Source organism: Bubalus bubalis, chromosome 24, assembly GCF_019923935.1.
Source record: "Bubalus bubalis isolate 160015118507 breed Murrah chromosome 24, NDDB_SH_1, whole genome shotgun sequence".
Lineage (NCBI taxonomy): Eukaryota > Metazoa > Chordata > Mammalia > Artiodactyla > Bovidae > Bubalus > Bubalus bubalis.
Genome location: NC_059180.1, coordinates 31,471,900 through 31,490,040, shown reverse-complemented (window position 1 = coordinate 31,490,040; position 18,141 = coordinate 31,471,900). Strand labels below are relative to the sequence as shown.

General features: G+C 47.1%; 1 protein-coding gene across 14 annotated transcripts in view; it reads left to right on the top strand.

The window, feature by feature from the left end:
• The window catches only part of SNX29 (sorting nexin 29), a 586,612-nt gene that overhangs the window by 43,338 nt on the left and 525,133 nt on the right, over positions 1 to 18,141 (top strand). For 12 of the 14 annotated variants that reach the window (XM_044935759.2, XM_045164260.1, XM_045164261.1 and 9 more), the window contains exon 4: positions 5,075 to 5,199. The exons of 1 other annotated variant lie outside the window; for it this stretch is intronic. In XM_044935759.2, coding sequence (XP_044791694.2) covers positions 5,075 to 5,199 — 125 coding nt within the window. Of the gene's footprint in view, positions 1 to 5,074; positions 5,200 to 11,412; positions 12,247 to 18,141 lie in introns of those variants that run through there. One more of the 14 variants, XM_044935762.2, reaches the window with a different exon arrangement.

The following is an 18,141-nucleotide window of genomic DNA, read 5'->3' as shown; positions in this document are numbered from 1 at the left end:
TGTAGCAATGTTTCTGGTTCTTGAGACATGAATACTTTTTAAATGCAAAAAAAGAAGCTAAGTGAGAAAAACATAGAGGTAAGAAAGACATCACCAGTAATTATTTTATAAAGTTGCTGTTAATTTTTTACATAATTCTCTTCAAATTTTTTTTTTTTAGCATAGTTGAAAACATACTTAATATACAGTTGCATACCCTGCTTATGTTTCATTTCATATTGTAAACCTGTTGGCTTATCATTATAAACTCTTGATCAATATTTTAAAGGCTAAATGGCATTCGATTATATGTTGTATTATCATTTAACCAATTCCCCAAGTGTCAAATCTTTATGTATTTTTAACTTTCCACAGTTGCAAAGGATGTTTTGAATATTTTCATTCTGAAATCTTTATCTGACTTGTAGATTACAGTTGAGGATTGATTGGTGCTAGTAAAATTCAGCCAGAAAGGATGTGCACTTTGCTGAAAATTTGAAACCCACAAATGTAGGGCATGGCCCATTGCAAATGACTGTCACGTGATGGCCTTGTGTAGCAAGGCTGATTGATTACACTGCCTTAAATCTGAGATGTGGCTAATGCTGTTAATGGATAGTTTTTGTGGGTACAGTCGACTCTGTTCTAGGTGACTTTGGAGCTTTCCACATGAGGACAGCTCCAGCCCATTTTCACTGTTGTGCTTGCTCTTCACCAAAACATTCCAATAAAGCTGTAACGTCGTGAAAGGATCAGTTTAAAGTTACTGCCCTCTGTCACCAGTTAATCTGATGTGGTTCTTAAGATGCAGCTTTTATTACTGATCCTGTCTGCCTCACATTCACCATAAATGCCTCATAGTTGCCATAAAAAAGCACAGGATTCTTAGGATTCTTATTAAAGATTAATGTGATAGGTTAAGCAGTCTTGAAATACAGGACGCAGCTCAGGAAAACCAGTGCCTGCAGAATTTTAGCAGTAAAGCAGTTAAGCTCGTGCAAAGTCCAGCTGTGCTGGTGGTGGTGGGAGACAGTTTTAGCAGGAGAAGGTTATTTCATTTTCCACTCATTAACTCCTTCACTCCTTCATCAGGGTTTTACTGAGCACCCTGAGGGCCGGTTTTTTTTTTTTTTTTAAGCAGCTTAATTGAAGTCTTAATTTACTTACCATAAAAATCCATTCCTTGTACATGTACAATGCAGTGAATTTTTAAAAGTAAATTTATAGAGCTGTGCAGTCATCACCCCAGTTCAGTTTCAGAACATTTTCATTACCCCAAAGAGTTTCTTTATGCCAGTTTACAGTTGATCCCTGATTCCAGCCTTAGGCGAGCAGTCGTGTGATGGGTTGGGCAAAAAGTTCTTTTGGGTTTTTCCATAAGATGTTAGGGAAAGGCTACCCATGCCAGTATTCTGGCCTGGAGAAGTCCATGGACTACAGTCCATGGGGTCGGAAAGAGTTGGACATGACTGAGTCACTTTGACATAAGATGTTTTGGCCAACCCAATACTTGTAGTTTCTATATATTTACCTTTTCTTGACATTTCTTGGAATCATACAGTGTATGGCTTTGGGTCTGATTTCTGTCCTTGAGCATTATATTTTCAAGGCTCGTCGTCGTTGTGGCGCGTGTCAGTACTGTATTCCTTTTTATTGCTGAATAGTATTCCATTGTATCAATATAGGGGCTTCCCAGGTGGCGCTAGTGGTAAGGAACCTGCCTGCCAGTGCAGGAGACGTAAGAGACACAGGTTCTATCCCTGGGTTGGGAAGATGCCCTGGAGGAGGACATGGCAACCCACTCTAGTATTCTCGCCTGGAGAATCCCGTGGACAGAGGAGCCTGGTGGGCTGCAGTCCACAGTGTCACACAGAGTCGGACATGACTGAAGCAATTTAGCACACACTCACACGCATGTATCAGTATACCACATTTTATTTATCCACTCTTCTGGTAAACAGCTGTATACATAAAAACTTGAAGTGATTTTCTTGGCTGGTGTTTTTTTAAAAAAATTAAAACATCCACTGTTAAGTGCCCTGCTTAATTACAAACATGGCCAATTCATTAAACAGATAGATGTGAGCAAATGCTGTGGAGGCGGCCAGTCCTTCCTCCCACCCTCAACGTGGGTCTCAGAGAACACTCAGGGGAGAGCATCCCGGAAAATAGGAGCGACTGAGCTGAGAAAACAGTGAGCTCCATGAAGGCAGGTGCCCCGTTCTGCAGGAAGGATCATCTTGCCGAGTCAGATGAGAAGAAATGGAACAGCTTCAGGTGACGTGATTATAAGTCAGTACCCATAGCACGCCCACTACAAGATGAAGGGTGTAGATTCCTGTGGTTGGACAAGTGTATTCTCTTTGGTTCCCTAGTAACTGACCTGGATTCCACTTTATACAACATCTCCAGAGATGCCCCTCTTACCTAAGTAGACGTCAAGCCTATGTTCTGAGTTCTTCGAGGGGAGGGACAGTCCTGGTCACATACATCGCAGAAGCCAGGCGTCCTGCCGAGTGCTGGAGCAACTAAGACGATTGAGACGTGCTCCTGGCTGTCAGGGAACTTGAGTTAGCCAGAGGAGACAGCGGTGGAGAGCAGCTTGTTCACAGAGAGATTGGCCAAGTGCTGCAGCCGGAGGAAGCACTCAGGAAGGCTTCCTGGAGGAGGGGCTCCTTTAGCTAAGTCTTGAATGGCCTGTAGATATAAGCTCAGGTCAAATGGGGAGGGTGAGAAATAGAATGGCCTTCAGTAAGGCAGACATTACGTAATAAACTAATTATAGGACTAACGCCCTCCGTGGTTTTCTGCTGTGTTGGGCTGATTGTGACCTAGATGCGTCTGGAAGGCAACACTGCTGATGTAACCCAGACCTCAGGGGCCAGGCTAATGCTGTTCCCCTGCATTCCATTCCCCTTAGAGGCCAGATGTTATTACAGAGTTGGCGGGGCAGTTATCGACTTGTGCACTGGAGCCAAACAACCTGACTAGGATTGTTGAGTTAATCATTGTATTGGCTGATGATTCGTTTAAAGATAGAGGCTGTGGTTTAATATGGAGACCTCTAAACACAGACCAAGGTTCCCCCTCCTCCTCCTCGCCCCACTGCCCTGAGACAGGGCCCTTGGTCAGGCTCCATTGTATCATGCCTCTGTTTTGGTTTCTGTGGGGTTTAATTTTGGTGGGCGTCCTAGCTTTGCAGGGAGCCCTCAGCAGTGTGCCCCTGTGGATACACAGAGAGACTAGCATATGCACATCTAATGTCTGAGTGGCATCTGCCCAGCGAGGAGGATTGTTTCAATGCGGGGGAGTTTTCTGGGGCCGAGGTCCCTCACCCTTTTACATACCCGCTGAAAAAGCACATACAGAGCACACGGTGTGTGCCAGGCACTGCGTGAACTGGCTGCAGGGGAGCCAGGAGGACCAGTAGGAGTTGGAAGCCAGGTAGTGTAGGTGAGGACACGAGTTAGGTTTGGGATGCAAGAAGGGACTCCTTCCTTTGGAGGGCTGACTTTGATCATTGGCAGTAGTAGCCTGGAAGGCTGGATGGATTAGTGATGTCTGCCACAGGCATAGGCTAGAGAGTCAGTGTACATGTGCTGTGTATTTGCTGATACTGTGTTAGGGTTTCCTGGTATAGACAGAACACTCGAGTAAAGGTGGCATATAGGAGAAAGTGGACTTTTGTCTTAGAATAAAGCCTGTTTGTCGTGGTACAGAGTGTAGTGGGAACTACCTTGGATAGCATGGGGGTGGGTAGGTCTGGAGTAAGGATATTGCTGTTAATTATGTACTTATTATGTGCTCTTAAGTGTCTCTAAGCCTCAGTTTCCTGACATGTAAAATGCAGGTAATAATACCTGCTCCAATCATATCATCATGGGAGTAGCTAGTGAAATCATGGATGTGAAAATGTTTACCACCCATAGCGTGATAAATACTTGGAGCATAATTACTACATGTGTGGGGGTGGGTGGAGCAGGAAATGCCTGCAGTTAGGCAGGGATGAGCCAGGTGGTGGTGGCCCCAGGGTCTTTGCACTGTGCCCCTCTGCCCAGCCTGCTGCCTCTTGTCACGTCTAGGTCATGACTAAGGTTACCTCCATTCAGGCCACACCATCTCAGCCTGTTCTTGCCTTGGCTCTATCTACCACCTCATCTTGTTTTATTTTCTTCAGAGTTCTCGTCAACTGATAGGATCCGGTTGGCTTATTTGCGAATCTCTCCCTGCTAGAACCTTATCTGTCTCACTCCCACCTTTGTATCCTCAGAGCCTAGAACAGTGCCTGGCACCTGGGACAAGTTCTGGATTTCTTAACGTTTGTTGCCTGAGTGAACGGAAGAGTTGCTGAGGTCCACGGATCCAGCCGGGCTGGGGGCCCAGGAGCCCTGGGAGGACTGCTAAGAATCGAGTGTGGTTATGGTGACCTCATCTCTGTGAACATGTTCCTGAATCTCCCATTTCTTTGGTTATTGAGAAATAAATTCAATTAAATGCACAGTAATTGTAACTTAATTGAAAATTCCATCAACTCCAGATCTGCCTTCAACAATGTAATCTCTTAACAACAAAATAAAGAACAAGAATCAGAACTCGTATTATTTCTTTAGGGTGTAACAGGCCATGAAATCACACAATGTTTCCAGTTCGGCAGACCTGCGAATTCAATCTCTTAGAAGATAATCTTGTTTCATAAAGGACATGATATGAATTAGAGTTGAAACTTGCTAATTGGATACAAATTAACACCCAACCCCTCCCCGCACACAACTGATTTGTTTTTAAATTGGTTTTTTTTCTCCCCCACCCCCGCTGGCTGGCACCAATTCCATTTCCCCTTGTCTCTTGTGAATTGTTACTGTGCTTTCACCAGTCTGATGAACAGGGGCTGGACTGTGTGGGGCTGCCCTGAGTTGACCTGAAAGGAACACAGATGGGGAGAGCTAGTGGGGAGTCACTTACATGTCAGTTACCTGCTTGTAAATCCTGGCATCTAATGTGGTCCTTCACTCGCTCCCCTGGGAGATGCTGCCACCTCCCTGGTTGTTTTTCTCCCTTCCTGGGGTGGACTGATGAATCACGGGTTCTCTTGCAGGGTAACCTGTCTGTGTGCCCAATTTGAAGCCGTCCTGCAGCACGGCTTGAAGAGGAGTCGAGGGTTAGCGCTCACGGCGGCCGCGATCAAACAGGCAGCAGGCTTCGCCAGCAAAACCGAAACAGGTACTCCTCGGCCGGGTGAACCCTGGAGCATATCCCTTCCTCTCTGCCCTTTTAATTTTTATTTATTTTTTTAGTAACAAGCAAGGCAGTCATTGTGCGGGACTGCTGGGGGCGGGAGGCCCGTGGTGATGCGGAAATCCATGGTGAGGATGTCTCACTGCAGTCAGTACCTGTGTTGTCTGGCATGTTAATTAAAAGGAAGTCACCCTTTGTGCAGAATTCTCAGAGCCACGTGTTGGTGGTCTCAAGGGACTCGGGGGGGGCCTGCCGCTGAGGTGCTTATTTCCCCAGTGTGGTGTAGCAATTGGTGAGAAGTGAATAATCTGTTCTGATTTGACGCACAAGGATGGCACGGCATTTCATAATTAAATCTGTCTTCAGTAACAGTGACAGAAATCAGGCAGATCTCTGAGCTTAGAATTCTGCCACCATCCTTTTTACAGTTGCCGCAGCATTTCGCTTGTCCTGTCCTCCTGTGTCTCTGAATGACAGGAATGATGCTCGTAGTAATAACTCTTAGCACCCGTGGGTACTTAGTGTCAGCCTGGCATGTTGTTAGTCTTAAATTAACTCGCTCAGTTCACAGGACAGCGCTGCCGGTGATCGGGATCTTCATCCGTGTTCTCTTCAGCGCAGCCATTATTTGTTCAATGGTTTGCTTTGGATCTGAACTTGTTTTTGTCTTCTGTCTTAATTTATTTATTTTTAACTGAAGGACAATTGCAATACTGGTTTCTGCCCAGATCTGAACTTTTTTGTTTTTAATATTTATTTATTTATTTGGCTGTGCCGGGTCTCAGTTGTGGATGTGGGATCCAGCTCCCCGAACAGGGATCGAACCCGGGACCCCCCCCTGCATTGGGAGCGCTGAGTCTTAGCCACTGGACCACCAGGGAAGTCCCTGGATCTGAACTTTGAAGTGTATCACGTTGTGTAAAAACCCCCCACACCCCCAATTTTGAAGAGCAGGTTCTTTAAGACCCTGCTTGTGGGTGCCACCTTGAATTCCTGAATCTTGCTGCTGTGATGTTAGTATCCCTGCTGAGTGAAATGGGTTACCTTTTGCTGGTCTACCTCCTTTCACATCGAGAAATCAGCCCTGGCCGTGTTTGGTAGAGCCGTCTGGAAATTCTCTGCCAACCGCCTTTCCCTCGCACCCAAGTTGGCATATCTCCCTTCCCCTTTCTCTCAGCCCTCCAGCAAGTCTTTGATCCTGCTCATCTCACCAGTTGCTCTTTTTCAAAAATGAATGTGGTTCCTCTTGGGCCTGCAAGAAGGATTCCTGTCATCATTGATTTTTCTTCCACCTTTATGGGTCACAGTGGGCCAGTTCAGAGAAGAGCCAGCTTCAAGGGCCTCAGTCTTTGTAGAAACTGCAGCTAGCTACCTTGGCCTCCTTGAATGTCAGCCTCAGTAGTCTCTGTGGCACTTTAAAAAAAAATTTTGTCTGAGCCAGATCTCAGTTGTGGCACGTGACATCCTTGATCTTCGTTGTGGCATGCAGACTCTTATTTGGGACATGCGGGATCTACTTCCCTGACCGGGACTGAACCTGGGCCCCCTACCTTGGGAGGGCAGAGTCTTAGCCACTGGACCACCCGGGAAGTCCCTTGGTGACATCGTATGTCCAGGACGCTTCCCTGAGCTCTGTGTGGAGGTGGTTTAGGGCTGATTGATGGCTATTTGAGGACATGGCTTTTCCGAGAGTCCCCCCCGGCTTGCTGGCCCCTCTTTCTTTTTATTTCCTTCTTACTGTCTGTGGGGAGCTACCTTGGAGAAACTGGTGTGGAACGGACCGCAAGGCTATGGACAGTTCCTGGGCATGGCAGAGGCAACCATGGCTTTGGAGTCAAACTCCGAGGGTAAGCCTGGCATGACCCTGGGAAAACGCCCCTCTGTGCCCTCCATTTTCACTTGTAAAGACAGAGCGTCTCTCTCCCTGGGGGGTTGTCAGGTGGATTCACATGATAACCTCATGTGAAGCACCTGCTTCATTTCAGAGACATGCACACCCCCCTCCAATTGTTTAACCAGTTACCTTCTCCCAAACACCCTTTACACGTCTAACCTCTTTCTCCATCTCACCCCTTCTTGAGGCTCTGACCTTTTGACCATGAAGAATGGCTCTTTGTATTCCCATCCAGACTAGAATTTCTGTCTTTTTGTTACTTGGCCCTGAAGATCACGGAAGCACCTAGACATTTGCGAGGCATCACCAGCCTTCTCATTCTCACTGTTTCCCTGCATCTTAGCATGATTTCTATCCTCGTGTCTTGGAGACGCTGATGAGCGAGTGGCCTCTGGCTTTGTTTCTGCTGGGGAGTGTGTGCTGCACCGTCTCCTGGCCAGTTAGAAGGGAAGCAAAGACCAGACTAGCTTCACACCTGAGTGGCTGCCAGGGGCTTCTGTCATCATTGTCGGCAGCAGTAATTAACCATTCACAGGTGCAGGATGGTCCTTGGCTGATAAAACCCTCTTTCCTGCCATTGAATGTTTGATTAAAAACCTCATGGGGGAGGGCAGGTGTTTTTTCAGCTGCTAAGAGTTGGGAAAGATCAGATCAATGGCTTTTTATGGTTGTTCTTAAAGCCGTTGGAATGGCCTTGCCAGGCAGAATGGAGAAAATGAAATCCTGAGAGATGGATCAGACAGAAATGAGCCTTGTCTGGCTCCCTTGTCACTCCTGGCTGCGGGGTTGGGCCCTCTGTGTAGCTTAGTGATCGGGAAGCAGGGTTGAAATCCCCTCTCCACGACTTGTCACACACAAACTCTCTGGGACATCTTCTCTCTGAGCTTCTGTTTCCTCTTGTGTAAAATAAAGATCATAGCTGGATCTGCCTCATAGGATAGTGGCGGGGGCTTGAGGCCTTGGTATTGATCTGCCCGAGCTGGTGCACGGTGATAACATGCCAGTTACTTTCCAGCGTAGGTGATGGTGTCCTTGCTTTTCAAACGATGACCCTGAGTCTCAAGTTAGTTAATAAGTTGCCCAAGTTCCCGTCTACAGCTGGTAGATGGCAGAGCTGAGGATTCCAGCCCAGGTCAGACCCATGTCAAATTCCTGGCTCTTCCCTGCTCCCCGCCTCCTCGGGCAGCCGGCCTGATGCCCGTTATCGCTCTTCTGTGGACCTCTCCAGCTCCGTTAACTGAATTGAAAGTGACAGGAGAGAATGAGTAATGGTGAATTAATCCACAAGGCTTGTTGCATTAGCTCTGTTTCTAAATGAAGAGAGAAAAGCTGAACTTCAGCGTAATGATTGAACAAAGTGACATTGTTGGAAATCACAATAATGGGATAATGCTGAGAGTCTACCAGGGGCATGCCTGCTGCGTTTGGTTGTCGGGGGTTAGGCTGCATGTAGGGCTGAATTTGGAAGTTGGTGCCCTCGCAGAGTGTGATTTTTAATTGATTTGTTACAATACTACTTATTTTGTGTATGTTCTGGTTTTTTGGCCCCTGAGGCATGTGGGATCTAGGCTCCCTGACCAGGGCTCGAACCCGCACCACCTGCATTGGAAGGTCAAGTCTTACTCTGGACTGCCAGGGAAATCCTTTGTAGAGTGCGTTTAAAAATTTGTTTTTAAGATTCTAGCATTGAAAGATTTTGAGATCTTATGTGGAGATATGGGTTTGTAGGTTTTCTTGAACTTGGACCTGCGACTCTGGGCCCACGTTGACAGTTGACCCCGCTGGGGGCCCCGCACCCCTGCCCTCTGTCGGTGGGCCAGAAGTGCTTCATCCACCGCAGTCTACGCCCCGCCCTGCGGCCTCTGACCCTCGAGATGGCATGTTGGCTGCCGTTTATCCTTGTCCTGTTAGTACTCTTCCCCCTCTTCTTATCAGAAATTCAACAGTTTTCAAGAGTAAACCACTCCCAGGTGGTAAGCCACCGAAGCCAGTTTCTGGAGTGTCGGAAGCATTATCTGTGTCAGATTTGTCCAGCTTTATCATTGCTTTCAGGGCGAGGATTTGTTAACCTTCTCACTGGGCTGTAGCCGAAAGTCCTATTTTTTGTTTTTGTTTTCCTTTTGAATATGCTCTTGTCTTTGCATGGTATCTGGTTATTTTCGACTGGATGCCAGATGTTGTGTGTGAACAAGGGTAGAGATACTTTGACGTTTGGGATGGTGCTCTCTTTCTTCAGAGAGGATTTACTATTGCTTCTCAGACAGTTAGGGCAGAGGGAGACCCACTTAGTCCAGTCAAAGGTCAAGGCGGTTCACACCTGGGCTTTAGTATTTGTGACGGCCCATGTATTTCCAGGGTGTAGTTTTTTGGGGTTTCCAGCTTATATCAGCTTCCTGGAGCTGCCGTGGCAAATTTGCACACCGTGGGTGGTTCAAAACAACAGAGAGATAATTTACCTTTTCACAGTCTGGAGGCCAGGAGTCCAAAATCTAGGTGTCCGCAGGGTTGGTTGCTTCTGGAAGGCTCTGGGGGAGGGTGTGTTCTTGGTGCACGGTGCTTGTCAGCAGCCCCTCGCCTTGCAGCTTTGTCGCTCCCGTCGCGGCCTCTGTCTTCACATGGCCTTCTTTCCTTTGTGTCCATGTCCCTCTGTGTCCCCTCCTCTCCTCAGGCGGACACCAGTTGTATCAGACTAGGCGCCCTTCCCCCTCCCTGGCTGCAGTATGACCGCCTCGCAACTAATGACATCTGCCTAGAGCCTTCCCCCAAATAGTCACATTCTGGGGCTCCGAGTGGACTTGAATTCTGGGGGGACGTAGTTGACGTGCTTACCAGTGCCCTTCTGCATCTGCAGGTCCTGACCTGTGTTTTCTTTCCTTCTTCTTTTTTCTTTTTTAAGACTGTGGGAATTCTGAAAGCTCCTTTTAACTTCTCACCAGAGTTGCTCTGTGGTTGGCAAAAGCCTCAGAGCAAAACCTGGCTCTCCATGTAGTTAGGACTCATGTCTGTAGACTTCCCTTCTCTTTGGGATCCGAGTTCCTCACGTCTTTCCTGTCTTTGCATAGCTCCTAGGACTTCAGTTTTTTTGTTTTTTTTTTTTAAACAAGTCTGGCTTTTGCAGTTGCTGTTGTTTTTCTGGGGAAGTTGGTCTGGTTCAAGCGAGTCTTCCGTAGCTGACGATGTGCCATTGAATGGTGCTGCCGCTGTGTGCCTTTTCCCGTGGCCCAGCGCGCCTTATGTGTGCGTGACCATCCTCAGTTACTGTTATACCAGTCGGGTACCAGGATTTCCTCCTGGGATCAACTGTGGTCTGGGAAAGGGAGTCTGCAGGCAGTTTTCCTTCCGCTTTGTGATGATTTTAATCCCCACCTATATATTGTATACCTCCCGTTCCCTAGTTTGCTGGCTGTCAGGTGTTTTTGTCTTGTTTGTTCTTTTAATTACTTTTTACTGGAGTATAGTTGCTTCACAATGTTGTCTTAGTTTCTTCTGCACAGCAGAGTGAATCGGCTATGCCTATTCATATAATGCGTCTTTTTTAGACTTCCTTCCCTTTTAGGTCACCACAGAGAATTGAGTGGCGTCCCCTGTGTTACACAGTAGGTTCTCATAAGTTATCTCTTTTATTATATATAGTAGTGTATATTTGTCAGTCTCAGTCTTCCAATTCATCCCACCCCTCTCCCTGCCTTGATATCCATACATTTGTTTTCTACATCTGTCTCTATATCTGCTTTGCAAATAAGTTCATCTATACCATTTTCCTAGATTCCACATATAAGCGTTAATTTACGATACTTGTTTTTCTCTTGCTGACATACTTCACTCTGTATGACAGTCTCTAGGACTGTCCACACCTCTGCAGATGGTACTGTTTCGTTCTTTTTTATGGTTGAGTAATAGTCCGTTGTCTATAGGTACCACGTCTTCTTTATCCACTCTTCTGCTGCTTCCATGTCTTGGCTGTTGTAAACCATGCTGCAGTGAGCATTGGGGCGCCTGTGTCTTTTTGAATTATGGTTTTCTCCCAGTATGTGCCCAGTAGTGGGATTACTGGGTCATATGGTAGTTCTGTTTTTAGTTTTGTAAGGAACCTCTCTACTGTTCTCCATAGTGGCTGTAACCAATTTACATTCCCACCAACACTGTAGGAGGGGTTGCTTTCCTCCACACCCCCTCCAGCATTTATTGTTTGTAGATTTTTTTTGATAATAGCCATTCTGACCGGTGTGTCTTTTGTTTGTTTTTAGCTTAGCATTCAGATTTCTCTTTGTTTTTAGCTTGGGGAGTTTTCCCCTACTTGACCCGCTATGAAATGTTAGTAAGGTAAGCGTTGCTCTAAGCAGTTACACTGCCAGCCCAGCTGTGCCTTGGTGGGCATCCCAAACTGTGATCCCTTTGGTTAGCCTCTCCAGTGAGTTGGGTTACACAGGACCCAGAGAAGCTTGGAATAAGGTCACTTGGTGTGTCTCCTTTAGAATTCAGACCCCAGAAATAAGAGCCTGCCGTGCCCAGTAGAGTCGTTTCCTCTGACTTTGACAAGTGACTGGGTTTATTTGCTCAGACTGTTGATTTGCTGGTGATGAGATAGGAACCTGTGTTTCCTGAGTCTGGTCCTTCAGTTTATTTAACTTTTGCATTCCAGTTATGCAAGTGAGCATGAATAATTACAACAGACAGTGGTAATTCCCCACCCTGCAGCCCCTTCTTTCTTGCTAATAGAACTCTGACTTTGTTCCAACGTTGGGTGGCCACCAGCTTCTGCCCTGAGGCTGGCTGCAGGGGGAGTGAATCTGGATCAGATTAGGCCAGCTGTAACGAATTCCACGCTGCTAGTAGTTGACTAAGGAGTAGGCCTGAGATGCAGTCCTGACCAACGGGAAGGAAGGAGAGGTCTGCCAGGAGGCTTCTGAGAAGGCCTCTTGCAATTTAAATGCAGACACAGAAGGGCTTAATGGCCATGGGTTGTTGTGTGAGACCTGTGTGATGTTTGGAGCTGTGGCAGTGATCTTATGAGGATGGAACAAGTCTGAAGACGAAAGTCAGTACACTCAGGATGGGATCTCAGAACAATGGAAAATACCTGGCCCCTGATAATATCACTGAGCTACCGAATCAACCAACCCTGGACTTAGTCTTATGTGAGATAATTAATTCCTTAATATTTTAAGGCACTTTAAGTTGGATTTCTTTTTACTCATATCCAAAATTATCCTAACTTAAATGAGAGAGAAAAGCAAGACAACTTAAGAAGAGTCAGAGCCTGTGTGCCGGAAATGGGAGGAATGATGTGATTAGCGCATTCAAACACATTCATCCTAGAAATGACACCTGGGTGTTTTCTGCTCCTTTCCTTGAACCACAAGCCTGGCTTTCTTAGTGTTTGCTGGTGACTCATGTTGAGCAGCTCTGTGACCTAGGGGGTTTGTCAGACTGTTTGTGCTCATTTTTCCAGTTTATTGTTGAAATGATTATGCAGAGTGAATGACAGCATCCCCATTTTACAAATGAAAAAAAATGAGGCTCAAAGAAATGAAATAATTTCATTAATGTACCAGAGCCAAAAGTGGCAGAGCTGAAATTTCTATTCAGGCCTATATGACTGTGATTCTGAAGCTCCCGACTTTAAAAAAAAGCTCTCCTGACTTTTAAATAAAGTTCCTGACTTTATTTATTTGGGTGCTTGTGGTCCTGGTTGCGGCATATGGGATCTAGTTCCCCCACCAGGGATGGTATCTGGGCCCGTTGCATCGGGAACCTGGAGTCCTAGCCACTGGACCACCAGAGAATTCCCTGAAGCTCCTGATTTTATTCTTAATGGCATATTGTTTCCAGAACGAGGACTCTCTGAAATATCACAGTCACCCCAGTTTGAACTTGTGAGTAAATTAAGCAGTAAGTATTGAGTAAGTTAGGATCACTCAGTGTAAAGGTCAGCAAACCACGTCCTACCTCCTGTTTTTGTAAGTGAAGTTGTGTTGGAACACAATCACAAACATTCATTTACTGTTGGCTGCTTTTAGGCAAAAGTGTGACTGAGGCTATGTGGCCCATAAAGTCTTAAGTAGATATTAGCGCGTTCTTTACAGCAAAAGTGTGCCAAGCCCTTCTTCGAGAACATAGGTCAGAGGATGCCGCCAAAACCTGTTGCCACGCTGTGTTCAGATGTCTGTGGTCCGTTTACCCTGCTAGATGGTGCGTGCTGGGCGTGCCAGGCACCGTGTCTGTTTCACTTCCTCCTGACTTTCCAGCTCCTGGCATGGTGTCTAGAAGTATATGGGTTCTTCAGTAAAATTATGCTCAATAAATATCCTTTGGTGGGAAGGAAGGGCATTGTTCAGTGTGCACATGTGTTTCACGATTCCTGAGGTGCCTCGAGCCGTGGTCACTCTCGAGTTGCTTCTTTTTGCTGGTTCATAGCCTGTGCCTTCTCACTGTGCTCTCATGTGTTAGAAGGAGCCTCTTTTAATCCCATTCACGAAGGTGCCACCCTCATCACCAAAGTCCACTCAAAGCCCCATATCCTAATACCGTCATCTTTGGGGGTTAGAATTTCAATAGATGAATTTTGAGGGGACCCCCCTCGGTTATAAAAGTGGCATTTCAATGGCATTACCTTGGAATTTGATGTTCTTGTAGATCACCATCGGGTTATGTGTTGGCAGTCTGTTACAAGGTGATAGGCCTGATTTTGAACATACCAGAGGCACATTTATTACTGAGATGCCCGTCTTGTAAAACTAAAATGTAATTTTCCTTATCTGCTCAGCAGCCTTTGTCACCTCCGACCTTGACACTTTGTCTTCTCTCTTCTATAATGCCATGGCCCAACCTCTTGGCACACTTTCTACTTCTGAAGATCCTTTCTGGCATATCACTTCCTCACCCTCAGACATTAAATATTACTTATCCTTGGATTGGGCTTCCCAGAATCTGCCTGCCAAAGCAGGAGACATAAGAGACTCAGGTTTGATCCCTGGGTTGGGAAGGTCCCCTGGAGGAGGACATGGCAACCCACTCCAGTGTTCTTGCCCGGAGAATCCCATGGACAGAGGAGCCTGGTAGGCCGCAGTCCACGGGGTCGCAAAGAGTCCGACATGACTGAAGTGACTTAGCATGTATGTATCCTTGGATTCTGTTGTTGACTCTTGTTTCTACACATACTGTCTGAATTTCTTGGTGAAAATTGCTGTCTATGTGTTGATTAAGTTATACTTCCCGCAGGTCAACTCCTGGTCTTTCTCCTGAGTGTCTCCGTTTGAATGTACCAAGGGCTTGTGAGAGTCCACATGACTGAGTCGCCATCCCTGCCCTCACCCCCATGTTTGGTCCTGTGCTCCCTGCTTAGTGCATGGCTCTGCCCTTCACCCAGTCTCCTGGCCAGCCCTCGGGCTTCCTCCCAGCCTCCTCCTTCCCCCGCAGCTGCTCAAACTTCTATTTTTTCTCTTTATCTTTTAAAAATTGTCATTAAGTTCAGTCGCTCCGTCATGTCCGACTCTTTGCGACCCCATGGACTGCAGCACACCAGGCTTCCCTGTCCATCACCAATTCCCAGAGCTTGCTCAAACTCATGTCCATTGAGTTGGTGATGCCATCCAACCATCTCATCCTTTTTTGTCCCCTTCTGCTCTGCCTTCAGTTTTTCCCAGCATCAGGGTCTTTTCCAATCTGTCAGTTCTTCGCATCAGGTGGCCAAAGTATTGGAGCTTTAGCTTCAGCGTGAGTCCTTCCAATGAATATTCAGGACTGATTTCCTTTAGGATGGACTGGTTTGATCTCCTTGAAAAGTTCAAAAAAGTATCCACACTATTAAAATGTCCATTTTAACGGTTTTTAAGCATACAGTTGAAAGGCATTGAGGGCATTCAGATTATACAGCCATCACCACCATCCATCTTCAGAACCTTTTCATCTTCCCAAATTGAAACACCACCCCCATTAAATAAAAACTCTCCATTTACCCTCCCACTAGCCCCTGGCAACCACCAATCTATGTCTCTATGAATTTGATTACTTTAGGTCCTTCATATAAGTAAAGTCATGTAGTATTTGTCCTTTTGTGTTTGGCTTATTTCACTTAGCATAATGTCTTCAAGGTTCATGCATTTGTAGCATGTATCAGAATTTTCTTCTCTTTTAAGGTTAGGTAATAATCGATTTCATGGATAGACCACACTTTGTTTATCCACTCATCTATCGATGGGTTACTTCTGCTTATTGGCTATTGTGAAAAGTGCAGCCGCGAACATGGGTGTACAAATAGTTGTTCAAGCTTAAGTAGATGGCTGGATCACATGGTCATTCTGTGTTTACTTTTTTGAAGAGCCACCATACTGTTTTCCATACTGGATGCTTCTTTTAAAATTCCCACCAGCAATGCACAAGAGTTCAGTTTCTCCATAATACATAAGAGTTCCAATTTCTCCATGTCTTCACCAACATTGTTACTTGTGTGTGTGTGTTTTAAAATTTCGTTACATAAATTAACCTATTTATTATAGGCTAAACGTGAAAGTATTAGTTGCTCAGTTGTGTCTGAGTCTTTGCGCCCCCGTGGATGTAGCCCACTAGGCTCCTCTGTCCATGGAATTCTCCTGGGAAGAATACTGGAGTGGGTTGCCATTTCCTTCTTCAGGGGTCTTCCTGACCCAAGGATCGAACCCACCATCTTTTGCATCTCCTGTGCTGGCAGCTGGGTTCTTTACCACTAGCGCCACCTGGGAAGCTAGCAACACTGTCCGATGGTGCCTCTCCTGGTCCCTCAGCTCCGTAGTCTGCTTCCTGATGCAGCCTTGACTGTGACGGCAGAGGTGGTGGTGAAGGTCCAGGCACCACCAGCTGCTGTTCTCACACAGGAACCGCAGTGCCGAGCGCCCACGGCTCGTCTCTTCTTGGTTTTGCCACAGAAGGAGCAGGTGTGCTTGGCACGCTGGCTGGTGTCAGTTTTCTTCACCACTTTCCTGAGGGAGGCATCATGACGGATCCCATATTTGCTCATGATTCTGACCTCCTTGGTGCATTTCGCCAGGTTGCCACCACTTACATCTGAGCCCAAGAGCTATTTGTGTTCTTTCTGGTGGTAGCCATTCTGCCAGCTGCCAGGTGATATCTCATGGTGGTTTTGATCTCTTCTCTCTTGAAGTTTCAGGTATCTCTCAAAGTCATTCACAAGGTCCCCACCAGTTCAGCCTGACAGTGCCCCTCCTCTTGGCTCCTGCCACCCGCCCTGCCCCCCCAGTAGTCCTGAGTCCTCCTCTTGACAAACCTCAGTATGATGCCACTGTTTTCTTGTCGCCCTCTCTCGGTGGTCCGGGGCTGGGTCCATTCTTGCTCACATTGCAGCTCCAGTGTACTAGAAGGGCCTGGCCATAGAAAGACTGCATTCGGAATAATGACTGGAGGACCCAGACTTCAGGTCTTGCTCATTCTCCTGGGGTGCCAAGCCCTGCCCCTTCTGTCTGTGCATCTTCACAGTTGAAAACAGGTGGTATTAATATACCCCCAACTCTAAAATTAGAGAAACCGACTCCCATGATCCTCGGTGGGGATTTTTGAAAATGGTTGATTGCATTTAAATCAAATCCGAGTTTATATTTTGCTTCACCACGTCACCTTGGGTAACAATTTCATTTCTGTAGAAAATTATTTGTGGAGGAAGCCGCCTGTGCCAGGAGAACCCTGGGCCCCTCCTTCTGACCGTGAGGGGAAGTCCACCCACCCCAGCCTTCCATCCCGTCATGTTTTCAGTTCCCTGTTTTTATTTCTCTGGTGAATTCGCAAACTTGCAAATCAGCTAGGTCTGGTGAAAGAGACATTGGGAGGATGTTTGCTGAAGGGGCAGAGAAGGTGTCCAGATTGGCAATAAAAATGTTCAGCAGCTGGAGGGGAAATGCTGGCCTTAGGGAGGGAGCCAGTGTGCTCTCGCCATGGGTGAGCTGTTAACCAGTGAGATGCTAGATTCGGGCAATGTCCACAGAGTCCTGGGGAGGCTCCTTGACCGCTGGGGTGGCTGAGGGCTTGGGCCAGTGGCCACTTAGAAAGGGGAACAAAACCGTCCCAGGATATTAGGATCTGGGGTTTCCCTGGCGGCACTAGTGGTAAAGAACCTGCCTGCTGATGCAAGAGTCGTAAGAGACGCGGGTTTGATTCCTGGGTCGGGAAGATCCCCTGGAGAAGGGAATGGCTACCCACTCCAATATTCTTGTCTGAAGAATCCCATGGACAGAGGGGCCTGGCAGGCTACAGACGATGGGGTCACAAAGAGTTAGACATGACTGATCAACTTAGCACGCACATATTAGGATCTGCTGTAGCCAGACTGGTGCCTCTTGGCCGGAGGGGACCTCTGGCTGTTTCAGAGGTGTTTAATCTTGATGTCCTGTATGTTAAGTCTCAGACCCGGAGACTTCCCTGGTGGTCCAGCGGCTGGGAATCTGCCTTCCAGTGCAGGGGATGTGGGTTTGATCCCTGGTTGGGAAATTAAGATCCGACATGCCACAACCATGGAGAAGGAAATGGCAACCCACTCCAGTGTTCTTGCCTAGAGAATCCTTTGGACAGAGGAGCCTGGTGGGCTGCCGTTTATGGGGTCGCACAGAGTCGGACACAACTGAAGTGACTTAGCAGCAGCAGCAGCAGCATACCATAACTAAGACCTGATGCTGCCAAATAAATAATTTTTTTTTTCAAAAGGCTCAAACCTGGGCTCAGAGTTGTCAGTTTCGAGTTATTATCCAGTCTGTTGGTTCCGTGGGTCCTTCACCCTGTCAGTGTGAAAATGGATCTTGCACAGAGTATGGAGTACACCCCTAGAGGAAAACGGGGCACAGGTTTGGGAAGCGCTGGAGGAGATTCCCACTGGGAGCATGAAGGAGGTGCCACGTGGACCCCTGTGTCACGTGGACAAGGGCCAGCTGTGCGGGCTGAGGTGTTAGAGCTGGGAACCCAGACGCCAGCTGCTCCCAGGGCCAGACAGCCCCCAGAGATGAGTGAGGAGGGCGCCAGGGAGAGGCGGCACCTGTGAGGCACGTGGCCCC